The 14,773-nt window shown below is 46.3% G+C and overlaps 1 protein-coding gene across 16 annotated transcripts in view; it reads right to left on the bottom strand.

Annotated features, from left to right (window-relative positions):
* RALGPS1 (Ral GEF with PH domain and SH3 binding motif 1) overlaps positions 1-14,773 on the bottom strand; it is a 273,494-nt gene that overhangs the window by 214,200 nt on the left and 44,521 nt on the right. For all 16 annotated transcript variants that reach the window (XM_024762460.1, XM_024762461.1, XM_024762466.1 and 13 more), the window contains exon 5: positions 12,419-12,469. In XM_024762460.1, the coding sequence (XP_024618228.1) occupies positions 12,419-12,469 (51 nt within the window). The remainder of the gene's footprint in view (positions 1-12,418; positions 12,470-14,773) is intronic.

The following is a 14,773-nucleotide window of genomic DNA, read 5'->3' as shown; positions in this document are numbered from 1 at the left end:
AGAAAGGAGACACAAATTATCAATACCAGGAATGAGGAAGTGGAAATGATTACAGATCCTATAGATATTAAAAGGGTAAGGGAATATTATGAACAACTTCATGGGAATAAATTTAACAACTTAGATAAAATAGACAAACTCATTGAAAAACACAACCAAAGCTCACTAAAAAAAAGAAATATACTACATGAATACTCTACATCTATTAGAGAAATTGAATTCATAGTTAAAAACCGTTCCACAATAATCTAGCAATTGCACTCCATGGTATTTACCCAAAAGAGATGAAAACTTATACCTACACATAAAAAAACTGCATTTGGATGTTTATAGCAGCTTTATTCATAATTGCCAAAACTTGGAAGCAACCAAGATGTCTCTCAGTAAGACAGGTGAATGGATAAACTGTGGTACATCCAGACGATTGAATATTATTCAGTGCTAAAATGAAATGTTAATCAAGCCATGAAAAGACATGGAAGAGCCTTAAATGCATATTATTAAGTGAAAGAAGGCCATAAAACTGTATGATTCCAACTCTATGACAGGCTGGAAAAGGCAAAGCTATGGAGACACTGAAAAGGTCAGTGGTTGCCAAGGGGGAGAGAGAGGGATGAATAGAGAAAGGATTTTTAGGGCAGGGAAACTATTCTGTATGATACTATAATGGTGGATACATGTCATTATGCATTTGTCAAAACCCATAAAATGTACAAGGGTTCACCAAGAGTGAACCCTAATGTAAACTATGGATGTTGGGTAATAATGATGTGTCAAGTAGGTTCATCAATGAAACGAATGTACCACTCTGATGGGGATGTTGATAGTGGAAAAAACGGTTGTGGGGGGGGTCGGGGGGGGACAAGGAGTATATGGGAACACTCTCTAATTTCTGCTCAGTTTTGCTGTGAGCTAAAACTGCTCTTAAAAGTAGTCTATTTAAAAGGAAAAAACAAAAACCTTTCCACAAAGAAAATTCCAGGTCCAGGTGGCTCTACAGGTGAAATCTACCAAATATTTACAAAAGAAATCATACCAATTCTACCAATAAACTCTTCTAGAAAATTGAAAAGGAAAGAATGCTTCCTAACTTGTTTTATGAGGTCAGTATTACACCAGAAATATATTAAAACCAGATATTTAAAAAACTGATATTCAAACCAGAAAAAGACATTTCAAGGAAAGAAAAATACAGACCAGTATTCCTCATTATGAACACAGATGCAAAAATTCTTAGCAAAATTTTAGCAAATCAAATCCAACAATATACAAAAACGATTCTACATCATGACCAAGTGGGGTTTATCACAGGAATGCATGCAAAAAATCCATCATGTAATTCTCCTTAGCAACAGACTGAAAAAAAAAAAAACCAACATATGATTATCTCAATAGAGGTAGGAAACATTTGATAAAACCCAATATCCATTCCAGACAAAAATTCTCAGCAAATTGGGATTAGGAGGGAACACCCTCAATCTGATAAAAGCCACATATGAAAAACCTACAGCTTACAGCTAATATCATACTTAAAAATGAAAGGCCACTTTTCCTCTAAGACTAGAAACAAGCCAAAGATATCTGCTCTCATCACTTCTGCTCAACATGGTACTAGAGATTATAGCCAGTTAATAAGACAAGGAAAAGAAATAAAAGCATCTAGTTTAGAAAGAAAAAAATTAAACTGTTGTTATTCACAGAGCTATCATCATCTTGTAGAAAATCCTATAGAATCTACAAAAAAAAGCTCCTAGAATAAGTGAGTTTAGCAAAGTTGTAGGATACAGGTCAATTTACAAAAATCAGTCATATTTCTATAAACTAGTAATGAACAATTGGAATTTAAATAAAATAACATTTACAACAGCATGGAAAATGAAACACTTAGGAATAAATATGACAAAAGATGTGTAAGACCTATACACTAAAAAGTATATAGCGTTACTAAAATAACTTAAAGAAGACCTAAATACATGGATGTGCATACTATGTTCATGGTTCCAGGGACGCAGTATTGTAAAGACGCCAATTTTCCCCAGATTGATCTATGGAGTCAACCCAATCACAATCATAGCCTAGCAAGTTTTGTAAAACCTAACAAGCTGATTTGAAAATTCCTATGGAAATGCAAAGGACTAGAATAGCCAAAACCATTTTGAAATAGAAGAACACATTTTAAGGACTTATATTACCTGATTTTAAGAAGACAGCGGTGGGAGTGGAGAGGAGGGAGGGGCTGCAAGGAGCACAAAGAAACTTTCTGGGTGATGGGTATGTTTATTATCTTGATTTGATGATGGTTTCACATGTATATACATACATCCAAACTCATCAAATTGTTGGCTTTATTTACGCATGATTTATTATATGTCAATTATGCCTCAATAAAGCTGAAAAAATCTCACTCCATCCTCATGTCCAACTTTTTGAGGTAGTCATATCATCAGCTCCATTTTGCAGACATGTGACTTGAGCCTTGGAGTGATTAAGTGACTTAAGCACGGTCCCAGAGATACAAACCTAGTCCTTCTCACTCCAGAGCCCAGAAAGAAATGCTTTTCTACCTGCCTCTCATTCATCCAACAACTCCTGACAAGTACTGACCCCATAATATGCCACTGTGGTTGGAGTTAGGGAACAGCAGTGACAAAAGGCCCTTCCTCTGAGATTTCAACACACTGCCGGGCCCAGGGCCCTTCTAAGCTTGACTTATTAGCCTGTTGTTGCTTTTCTCCTTATTACATCACTGACCTCTCTCAAAAGAGGAGAAATATCTTGTTGAGTTTCTGCTGTGCACCAGGCTGCCTGCCCATGTGATCTCCTTGAAGCATCACAGCACTGTGAGACGGGTATCATTTCCATTTTACAATTAAGGAAACGAGGCCCAGGGAGGTAAATGAACCTGCCATGATCACACAGCTGGAGAGCAGCGGAGCCAGGCTTCAAATGCAGATCTTCCTGCCTCCGAAGCGTGAGCCTCCCATCCCACCAAACTGCCTGCAATCAGGCAGTTGCTCCTGCAGCAAGAGTCTAAGTGAACCCTGTTTTTCTCGCAGACAGAATCGCAACCAGGAGGCAAGTCCCCATGGACGAAAACAGCTGTTCGCCAAATGTTCTGTTTTATGTTATTAATTCATTTAAAGGGAAATTTGGTTTCTAACCAGCATTAATGTCATACCCACACTCAAGAAGGGAAAAAAAATGAGTCTGGAAATTGCAGTGTTGGTTTCATTGGATCAAATGTGCTGCTGGCCTATGTCTGCAGCCAGACCCGACTCCTGCCCCAGACAGCTCTCCCCACCCTTCAGGCAGGTCTTTCTCTGGGGCCCAGAGAGGGACTCCAACCTCTGTCTCCATCATGAAGGGAGCTGGGGGAAAGCCCGTTCCCACTTTGTTTTCACTGTGACAAGAAATCCTTACAAAGGATAGAGTGATTACTAGGAAATGAGAAGCAAATAACAAATGCAAACTCAGAGCAGTAACAGATGAGAAAGACAGCTGCTCAGGCTTCTGTTGCTAACTAACATCAACACTGAAACGCTGGAGCCATCCTCCCCAGGCCTCGGCCCAACTGGAGGGTAGCTGGCTTACCCGCTACTACCTGATTCCGTTTTTTTAACAAAGAGAGGCAGGATAGCGTAGACGTCAAGAGTATTCAGGGACCTTACTATTATTATTATTACTACTACATCCTACATATATTCAACAAATAACATCAGGCACTGTGCTAGGTCACAGGATATGGGGTACTGGCATGATCCCTGCATCCGCGGAGTTTATAATCTAGGAGGGAGACAGACTTGAAACACTAATCGTTCAGACTTTCCAAAGTCGTGACATTTCAGCACAGTGGTGAAGAGCACTGTACATGAGCAGTGGTAGATGGTGAGGTGAGTGGGAACCGAGGGGAACCTGCAGCACCCTGAGATCTAAGCTGCTCACTCCATCTCCTGACAGAGGAGGAGGAATTGCCTGTGATGGGGAAGAGGTGGGCATTCCAGGTGGAGAGCACAGCACGGGGGAAGGCAGGGAGACCAGGGAGGCTGCGGGGCAGCATGGAGCGGTGGGCTGCGGCCGGAGGTCTACTGCTGACCCATCATGCAGAGCCTGGCCGGCTGGGTAAAAGAGGCAGGTCGGCATCCTAGGAGCACTGAACCTCAGAGGGTTCTAGGCAGGACAGGGACACAGTCGGATTTTGGCTTTAGAAAGATGTCTCCGAATACAGAGAGGAGGTTGAGGGGCCGGGACTGAACGTGGGGAGATGTGATCGGAGGAGAGATGGCAGTGGCTTAGGCTAGGCTGGGTCAGTGGAGGGAAATGGTCTGAGAAAATGGCCCAGCATGTGACCTGAAAGAGGGGTTTTAATGATGTCAGCGAAACCGATCTCCTCTTTACAAAAAACTGCCTTGCTGGCAACGTTCTTCCCTTCTCCCAGGGCCAAACGCTGTGATTCCAAGGAGCAGCAAAGACACACAGGGTTTGTCCGACATCCAACACTGACCTCTGCTTTCTGGAATGCCCGCTTCTTCAGAGCAAGCAAATGGCATCCAGACAAAAGGCCAGAGGGTCAGGTTCCTGAACCCACAGGCAGTGTTTTCCTGAACTGCAACGTGTCATGTGGCCCAGAGGAAACCGTGTACTTCAGTGGGGAGTCTTCCATTCCTCGGCAGACCAGCAGATGCGGGTCCAGCCAGGCCCCAAGGACTCAAGCCCTGATTTGAGGAAGGGTGAAAACAAATCTCTCTAAAGTGAGTGCCCCCCAGGGACAAGCGTTCTATCTGGATACCGCCTCCATTTTCCCAAAACATTTCTTAATGAGCTTCTACCGCCTCCTTCTCACCGGATCTGCCCTTTATTTATTTATTTATTTTTGAGGTAACTTTTTTCTTTAACACCTTTATTAGAGTATAATTGTTTTACAATGGAGTGTTAGTTTCTGCTTTATAACAAAGCGAATCAGCTATACATATACATATCCCCTTTAAATCCCAGGCTCCCTCCAGGGCTGCAGGGAGGAGGGGAGTGAGGATCCAGGATGCATGCCCAACTGGAACACCCCTTGCCTGCCTTCTGCTGACACTCAGCACCTGGCCTGTGCCTCAAACCCAAGTGTCAGGTGCTGGTGACACTCTGGTTCCTTCCCTCACAAAGCTCCAGTCTAGGCCTACAGCTTTCTTCTGAACCATTTCTGGGCCCTTCCATCTCCCCTCCACGTTGCCATCGGCTCCTGTGCCCAGGATGCTCTCGCCTTCAGCTCTGGCTCACAGTTTCCTCCTCCCACCTCTCCTGCCATCGGGGAGGTCTGTACACTGGGTGGTGTCCTCTCAATTCTGGGTCACAATGCACCTCAACCTCCCCCTGGAAAGACTTTCATCCCCCTCCACCTCAGCTACCCACAAGCACAGCCATCACCCCTTCAAGCACAGTCGCCAGAGCGACCCCACCTCTGACCCTGAACTCTGAAATCCTTCTCCTTCCAGGACTTCCTGGCCTCCCTCCCCTGGACAAAACGCTGCCCACCACCCTGCTCGACTTCAGGACACTGGGCTCCCTGGGCCTCCTCCTGCCTCCAGGGCCACTTCCTCTGCCTCCTTCTCTGCCCTCTGCTCTTCCCTCTGCTCCCCACACGCAGAGTGCACCCCTCTGTCTGCTGTGTCTTCTTGCCTCGGCCCTCACAGCAGCCCCCTATTCAGTTTAGGGCCAGGCCCCTCCCCACCATCACTACCACCCTTGCCTCCCACCCACGGCTGCACACTCCCCAAACCGGTCTCCCTGACTGCAGTGGGCTCTGTCTCCGCAGTTAGAACGAACATCCTAAAATACAAATCTGTCCATGTCACTCCCCTTTTGAAACTCCTCCATGAACCCCCAAGGTTAACAAGCTAAAGCTCTGCCTCCTGACCCCTCTACCCGCCACTCTCTCCTCGAGGCCATGCCAGCCCCAAATGCCTCTTGTCCACTGTCCGTTTACATGTCCGCCCCTCACTCTCACTGGATGGTGCCCACGACCCTCTGCCTCTGTCTCTCCAGCATGTGGCACAGCAGACAGATGAAGAAGTGAATGAGTGAAGGTCCGCCTGACTACTGAGAAATCTGACAGCGGGGATGGAGCAATGTCGGCAGGAACAGCAAGACTGGAAAACACAGGCACATGGAGACACCTTCTACCTCACTGAGTTTGGTACCCACCGCAGTTTGTTTCCATCACACTCGGGCCTGCTGGACACCCATCCACATGCCTCTGAGACCCTGCACACCCCCAGCTGCCAGTCAGCAAGAGAATGACACACTGACCTCTGGTGAGCACGCCCACATCCCCGGAAGCCATGCCCTTGAGGAACACAGAACCGAGAGAACAATGGGCTCACCGGTTTTTCTCCCCAGAAGCCAGGCACTAAAAGTAGTGTGAAACTTTGGTAAATATACTATCTGCCTTTTAAGTGAGTTATTCACTCTGCCTGAAATGCCCTTCCCACTCCCATCCCATTTCTTGAATCAGCCCTCAGATACGATCCCTTTCAGCCTTCAAGGCTCAGTGCCAGTGTCCTGACTCTAAGGCAGAGAGAGTCTTCCCATGCAGTCTTCGCATGGCCCCCAGGTCACCATGGTGTGAGTCTCCATCTAGACTGCAGCCTCCCTGCCATCCACGGAACTAGGGTGTGAACTTGGGTCTGAAGGATTCCAAGTACAGTGCTCTTAACCACTCTGATACTCAGAGCATCACCTCCTCTGGGCCACTGGCTCCCACCCAGGCATCACTGAATGTTCTTTGGAGCATGATCTCATGTCCAAAATGCACAGAACCCTTGGGCTTCCCTGGTGGCGCAGTGGTTGGGAGTCCGTCTGCCGATGCAGGGGACACGGGTTCGTGCCCCGGTCCAGGAAGATCCCACATGCCGCGGAGCAGCTGGGCCCGTGAGCCATGGCCGCTGGGCCTGCGCGTCCGGAGCCTGTGCTCCGCAGCGGGAGAGGCCACAACAGTGAGAAGCCCGCGTACCACACAAAAAAACAAAAACAAAATGCACAGAACCCAGACTTCCCTCATGGCACTGTGGTTAAGAATCCGCCTGCCAATGCAGAGGACATGGATTCGATCCCTGGTCTGGGAAGATCCCACATGCCGTGGAGCAACTAAGCCCGTGCACCACAACTACTGAGCCTGCACTCTAGAACCCGCAAGCCACAACTATTGAGCCCAAACACCGCAACTACTGAGCCCACATGCCACAACAACTGACGCCCACGCACCTAGAGCCCGTGCTCCACAACAAGAAAAGCAACTGCAATGAGAAGCCCACGCACCACAATGAAGAGTAGCCCCCGCTCGCCACAATTAGAGAAAGTCTGCATGCAGCAATGAAGACCCAATGCAGCCAAATAAATAATTAATTAATTAATTTTTAAAAAATGCAGCAGGGCTGGTTCCATCCCTGGTCAGGGCACTAGATCCCACACTCATGCCGCAATTGAGAGTGTGCATGCCACAAATTCGGAGCCTGCCTGCTGCAACTAAGACCGGTGCACCAAATAAATAAATAAAAATAAATATTTAAAAAATGCACAGAACCTGTTCAAAATATGCACCGGTGAGAAATTACAGCCACAAGTTACTGGGAACTTAGCATACGCAGGCATTGCCCTGAGTTCTTACACGCCCATTGTAAGGTGAAAACTATGGTTCCCCCATTTTACACTTGAGAAAATTGAAGCATAAGGAGGGAGAATGAGTAACTTGTCCACAGTCCAAGCTAGGAAGGGTGAAGCTGGGACTGCACCCTGCCTTGCCAGACTGAGCGCGTGCTCTCCAGCACACCGGGCAGCACCAGTGGGCCTAGCAGCTGGGCTTGGATAGAAAGTGGGCTGAGTCAAGCACAGAGCGTGCACCTTTTCAGCACATTCTAAGAACAGCAGTTCCCCCTTGATGCTCCACGTTAAAACTAATGACAAAAACAATCCCGACGTTCAAACTGGTCTCTGAGAAACTGTTGGGCCTTCAATTCCACAGGCTGGGAGGTGGGCATAATGACAGACAGATTTGGTAGGTAAGGCTGGGGGAAAATTGCCACCCCGAAAATGTACCCTCTCCCAAGTCTGCTGCCACCAGGACCCCTCAGAAAGTCCTCCTTCACAATGCAGCCCCCACCCCGAGCCATGGCAGCCAGGAACCCACCATGCAACCCAATCCACCACGGTGGGGATAGGGTTCTAGGCCACAGCTAGTAAGTTAAACACAGCTGTGAGCTATTATGCTACAAAGTTGTATCTGCCTTAACTCGCCAGTTTTTGATAAAATTGGTCACTTGTTGGAGTCACTGGGGAACTGGGCAGTTATGGTTCCATATTTGCTAATTCCATTTTCCTTGCTCTCTGCCAATCCTCAACTCACCATCTGCCTGGCTTCCTCTAAGCCCTGGGCCGATGCTCTTGCAGTCCCCCTTGCAGAAATGAGCAGAAGCCACAGTTCTACCCTCAGTTATCAACAGCAGTTGGAAATCTGAATCTTCAAAGACTGAGCTCACCAGAAAAAACCCTTGCTTTGGGGGAAGTGGTTACACCGCAAAACAGGCAACCGGGTAATCACGTCCCCTTACTTGGTACGCCCTCCTTGGCAATGCGCCTAAACTTGGTCAGATAATGTTCTGCTACAGTGCTTCTCCTCTCATTCAGTCATTCAGTCACTCTTCACTCATTCAACACATATTAACTGAGTATCTACTGTGTTCCAGGCACTGGGATTACAACAGGGTCTCTCAGGATGCAGCCCTTCAGAACCAAGTGAGCATAAACTCCTTCTCTGCCCTGGTGCTTCCAAAGACCTTTGGGAGAAGCCAAGGAGGGAGGCCCACCTGCATGTGTAAGTGGCAGGAGGGAGAGAAGAGAAGAAACTAAAGACAAACAGAACTGCAAAGAAATGCTCCAATTTAACTAGTAGTCTGCTGGTCAATAGTAATGCGGATGTTATTTTAAACTATTATACATATCTGTCATGGGGTAATACAAAAAAGTCATTACTTATTGTTGTTAGAAACCAGAATTGTCAGTGTAAAAGAAAACATATAAAAACCAAGGGAATTAACAATCCTGGAATGTTAGATTTGAATCCCGGAATGTAAGATGGAAAGATGAACATTGTATTGGTCGTGTTTCCACATGATAAAGTGATATAACGAACAATCCTGAAATCTCAGAGGCTCACAATGACAACATTTATTTCATGCTCATCGGTCAGGCGAGTGACTGCAGTTCAGCTAATCTTTGCTGGGTTGGCTGGGCTGTGCCAGGTTAGGCTGGAATTCAGGCTTTGGGTCGGGGTCAGGTCATCTTTAATGTCCTCATTTGGGGACTCGGGCTAAATGCACAATAGCTATGGGTCCCTCACAGAGAGTGGAGGTTCCGAGACGGCTGGTGAAGCTTCCTGCCTCTTACTGGCTCAGCTCACCACTTGCATCCCATCACTTGTGCCCAAGTCACGGGCCAGGCACAAAGTCCATGGGGTGAGGAAATATACACCACCCGCAGGGAAGTCATGACAAGGATGAGGAGGGAAGGAAGGATTGTGGAGAAATAATACTACCTACCCAATCATGAACTCATGACTTTTCCTTTTAAAAAATAAATATTTCCTAGCCCCGTCCACCAAAAAGGCCTAAAAGCAGTGGCAATCCAGTAGCAATGAACATCTTCTCACCCAGACTGCAGGTTTCTAAATACTACCCTCCACTAAAAGGAACCAGGACTCCTGAGGGAATGCCTGATTCCAGGTCTTCAGCAGGAAATTAGCATACCTTGTTGTATCAAAGAGCAAGGAAGCTATCAAAAAATAATGGGATCATGTTAAAAGGATACAGGAGATGACATGAAAGGGCTCCCATTGGTTAGAGGCAGGGTAATTTATGCATCAAAAAGAATAGTGACTACAACTGACTGAAATGGATTCCCAGCCCCACTCTAACCCTATGGAATCAGAATCTCCAAGGATAAAGCCTAGGCATCTGGATTTTTTTTTTTACGGAACTCCTCAAGTGATTCTGATGCACAGTCAGGGCTGAAAGGTGCAGGTTTCCTGATCTTCTGGGAGTCCAGACCACTCACAATGCCCATCTTGCTCTCACATGCTGGCCTCTGCTTCCTGGAAAGTCTCGTCTACATCAAACGCACAAGTGTCCCTTACACATGTGCTTCCGACGCTGGGGTGGTCCAGCCATAACGTGGCAGACATCATCAAGGGGAAAAGTTGCAGTTTTCAGTCTGCTAACAGCAATAACAAGAGCAGGAAATCTGGGACAGCTCCCAGGGTGCTCCTTTTAACCACACTTTTGACAATGACAATGAGTAATAAACTCTTCCGTCTTTAGCTAACATATCATAGATCTAAGACATAAAAGTTTAGGGTCTCTCCAGATACCTCGAAGCAGTTCATTCTTAATCCTCACTCTGCAGCAGAATCACCTGGTAAGCTTCTATACAAAACACAGCTGACTGTGTTCTAGACTCTAACCCAGAGACTCAGATTCCACGGTCTAGGGTGGAGTCCAGGCACCTCGTGTCTCCAAGGCTGCCCAGGTGATTCTGACGTGCAGCCACGATTGAGAACCACAGCTCCAAGCTGGTCTTGAAAGCAAAACATCTCCACCTTAATGTCTTGTGACAACTTGAAACGAGATATGCCCTGAAAGAGGCACCTTCCGAACTGCAGTGCCCTGGGAAAAGTCTCAGTCTGCCCCTCCTTGTGCCTCTGAAGAATTCCCCATCCCTTCCCTCCTACAGTCAGCCCGAACAGCCACCCCAGCCTCCCTGGGCTCACAGCAGGCTGGGCTGTCCTCCTTGATGCTCAGGACAAAGAATAAACATCCAAGCGTCTAAACTGCTCCAGATCAAAGCTAAGCAGAGCCGGGTTCAGCTGAGAACTAAGGCAACCATCGCACAACTACTTCCCCAAGAGGCTCCAACATGTAGTGTGTTGGGCTGTCTTCTGTTTTTGTTTTTGTTTTTAATTAGAAAGAATGTGTAATCCCACATTGGAAGAAAATAGAAAAAGACTGAAGTCAGCCAGTTCAAAAAAGCAAACATAGTTCTGCCCCCAAAACCTAATGAATACAACACACACACACACACACACACACACAAACACACACACACCGAAATACAAATCACTGCCACGTCTTCACACAAATGCTGAGTGCAGCTAGCAATACTAGTTTCCCCCTGATGTGTGGTGGGTTGGATGCCAGCTCTAGGAAGGCCTGGATCCTTTGTCTGGCTTTGTATTAAAATATGCTGTTCTTCTCAAAGTCTGTAAGAAGAAGGGCATCATGTTAAGAGTGGTGTTCTGGAATTCACACCATAGTTTTGACATATCCACCCCCCACACCCCTCTTCTCTGAAATCTGCACCCCACTCACAAGGCTGGGTCCTCTCAGCTGTTCTCGCTCATCTTGGCCACCTACTCCTGACCTGAGTCTCTGAACCAGCACCGGACACGGGTCTCAGCGGGGCTGGACTAAGATTTGCTGGTTCAGGTGTGGAAGGGGGCTTCCACGGCATCACGTAAATATGGGCCCTTCGGGGAGGCCAGGTTGGACCACAGGGGCAGACAGGACAGAGGGCAGGAGAGAGAGGAGAGGGGAAAGCAGAGGAGAGGGAAAAGCAGAGGAGAGGCAGGGAGCAGGGAGAGGGCTTGCGTCCTGCTCGGCTCTTCAGGCTGCCTGAACTCCATGCCACAGGTTCTGAAAGTGCCCCCTTTATGCTTGTAACAAATTCTTCTTCTGCCTATTCAGCTACTCGAAATGGATTTCTATTACTTGATAAGAAAACCAGAATCCTGTCTAAAATAACTGTAAAGCCTCGTTATCAACTGCTAAACATTTCCAGGGATTTTTTTTCGAAGACTAAAATCAACTTTTTTTCTCTTTATTGAATATGCTGTTTCTAAAAATATATGTATGCTTTTAACATGAATTTGTATGTGTTTTGCTGCGGCAACTGGCTTCAAAATCAGAAACAAGGCAACCACCAGCATTTGGTATCAACAGAAAGAAGGCTCTCTAGGAGATGTTCTCTCCCATCTCTGTCTCAACAGTGAGCATCTCCAGAAGAGGTGGCCTGGGCAAAGGAATCAGTGTGGCCAGGCCTGACTCAGGTGTGAAGGTGGTAGGCACCGACTGCCCACAGCCCTGCCAGAGGGGGCCAAATGCAGTGACATCCTCTGGAGAACCTAAACACCTGACTCAAAGAGTGAGCACCTCTGAGAATGGAAAGCTCCTGGATGCTCTCTTTAATGGGGGCTTAAATCAATAACGTGAGTTTATAGAGACTTCAAGAGAGAAACCGGAAAACTGAGTCAGTCTAACATGGCCGACTAAATCCTCCCCTCCCAGCCCCAGCATTAGTAGCACAGTGTAAAGAACAAGGTACAGACCTCCGGCTGGATGGCTTTAAACACGGGTATGTCCATTAATGTGATCTGGCTCTGCAACAAAAGAGAATCGGGGTTAGAAAATACTGGAAACCAAAAACAGCTGTCATGTGACTTTGAAACTATACAGAGTAATAAAGTAATAAAGTTGTAATAAAGTACGACGCTCAGAAGTCATACTTTCCCCCTTGAAATAAAAATCAAGATAGAGTAAAAAATTGGGTAAATTTTGAAAATGCCTCGCCCATCCCTTCCCTCTTCATAAATCTTGATCCACCCTTCCTCCTCGAACATGAGATGAACTTCCAATTTAAGAATTGAGGGACTTCCCTGGTGGTCCAATGGGTATGACTCCGCATTCCCAATGCAGGGGGCCCGGGTTCACTCCCTGTTCGGGGAACTAGATCCCGCATGCATGCCGCAGCTAAGAAGTCCGCATGCCGCAACTAAAAGATCTCGCGTGCCGCAACTAAGTAAGACACAGTGCAGCCAAAATTAATTAATTAATTAATTTTTAAAAAAGAATTGATAATAGTAGTTTGGAGTGTGGGAGTGAAAGTAAGGGGAACATTTTAAGTTTGGATATTTTCGTTATTTGACTTTTTGTTTCAAGTATGAATTACTTTTACAATTTTAAAAAGTTGCAGACACCATATTATAAGTTAGCATGCTAAACAGAGACACTATCTATTACTGTAAAATTTTTTCTTTTTAAATTGTGGCTTATAGAAAGTGTACGTTTCTTCTGAAGCCTAAGCCTCCTCTAAATTATATGGTAAAGTGCTATTCAAGATGCATCCACAGACCAGTGTTGGACCATGAACTGTTTATTCCACCAGCCCACAATGAGATAATTACGGAATTTGAGAGCAAGCATTTGGAAACTTTTATAGCAATCCCCATGACATTTTTATTGTATTTTTTTAAAGTATCAGTCATTAACTGATGGGAAAGGAAAAAACTGGTCCTTTATCACAGCTAGCTTGAGAAGCACTAGTTCTGTCAATAGGGAAAACACACATCCAGTTAAAAATCTGTTCCCATCGCTAGAAGCTCATCAGGTGACAGTAAGAGAAAGCGTCATTGCTGACAGCTTTGCAGGCCAAGGCATGGACTGGGCTGACTTCACATGACCTATACCTATCTCCATATGTCACATGGGATGCCAGGAACCAGTTAACAGATGCTTCTGTGACAGGCCAGGGAAAGGAGAGATGAGAGCTTCTGGATGCCCACTAATGAGAGAAGACACCTGTCCATTGTACACAGGGCATCTGGGAGGACACAATGCACTGAACAGACATGGGCTCTGGAATCCACAGGGCTTGGGCATGCGTCTGGACACAATAACTTAAGAGCAATATTCTCTTTGACACATGACTTTAACCTCCCCCAGTTTCAGCTGCCGCATCTAGAATATGGTGACAATAATCCCTATCTAATAGGATCGTTGTGAGAATTCAAGGCAAGAGGTACAGAATGCCTGGCACCTAATAGATGCCCTCTCTATATATGTATATGTGTACATATATGTGTGTGTACACATACAGGTGCCAGGCATTCTGTACCTCTTGTCTTGCATTTTCACAAAGATCATATACATGTTTACATATCATAATTTTTTTGGCAAAAGAGGAGTCACATAGATGGGCTTATGTATTGGCATATGAACTTATGGTTCCTGCCCAATACATGAGCTAGGAAATAAGGGACCATTAATTTGTTTGAACATCCGTGCTTCAAAGTTGCTCTAAAAAATACTTAAAGGAGGGCTTCCCTGGTGGTGCAGTGGTTGGGAGTCCGCCTGCCGACGCAGGGGACACGGGTTCGTGCCCGGGTCCGGGAAGATCCCACGTGCCACGGAGCGGCTGGGCCCGTAAGCCATGGCCGCTAAGCCTGCGCGTCCGGAGCCTGTGCTCCGCAATGGGAGAGGCCACAACAGTGAGAGGCCCACGTACCACAAAAAATAAATAAATAAATAAAACACTTAAAGGAGGCTGTTACATCAAGTCAGCAAATACTGTCATGAGAAAAAATCTCGTGTCAAGAATACATTGGAGAAAAATGGCAACACACATGGCATGTCAGCTGTAACCACAATCCAGGGCTTAGGTGCAGAATTGTGGTCACCTCTTGGCACAATTTAAAGGTGGTCCAAGATCACTGGATTTCTGGGAAACACAGGATGCAGGCCAAAGCATACCATCTCCGGGGCTGAGGAGGAGACGGAAATAAGGAGGCGGCTTCATCCCTCCAAGGGGCTGGTGCTCATCATGGGCACTGAGGTGAAATGCCTCCACTAATGGAAGCTCAGCAGAGACGTGGATGGCACCAGGGAGTCTGAGCTCTTCCACCTCT

Source organism: Neophocaena asiaeorientalis, unplaced genomic scaffold (assembly GCF_003031525.2).
Source record: "Neophocaena asiaeorientalis asiaeorientalis breed wild unplaced genomic scaffold, Neophocaena_asiaeorientalis_V1.1 scaffold78, whole genome shotgun sequence".
Taxonomy (NCBI): Eukaryota; Metazoa; Chordata; class Mammalia; order Artiodactyla; family Phocoenidae; genus Neophocaena; species Neophocaena asiaeorientalis.
This window is presented reverse-complemented; position numbering and strand designations above follow the sequence as displayed.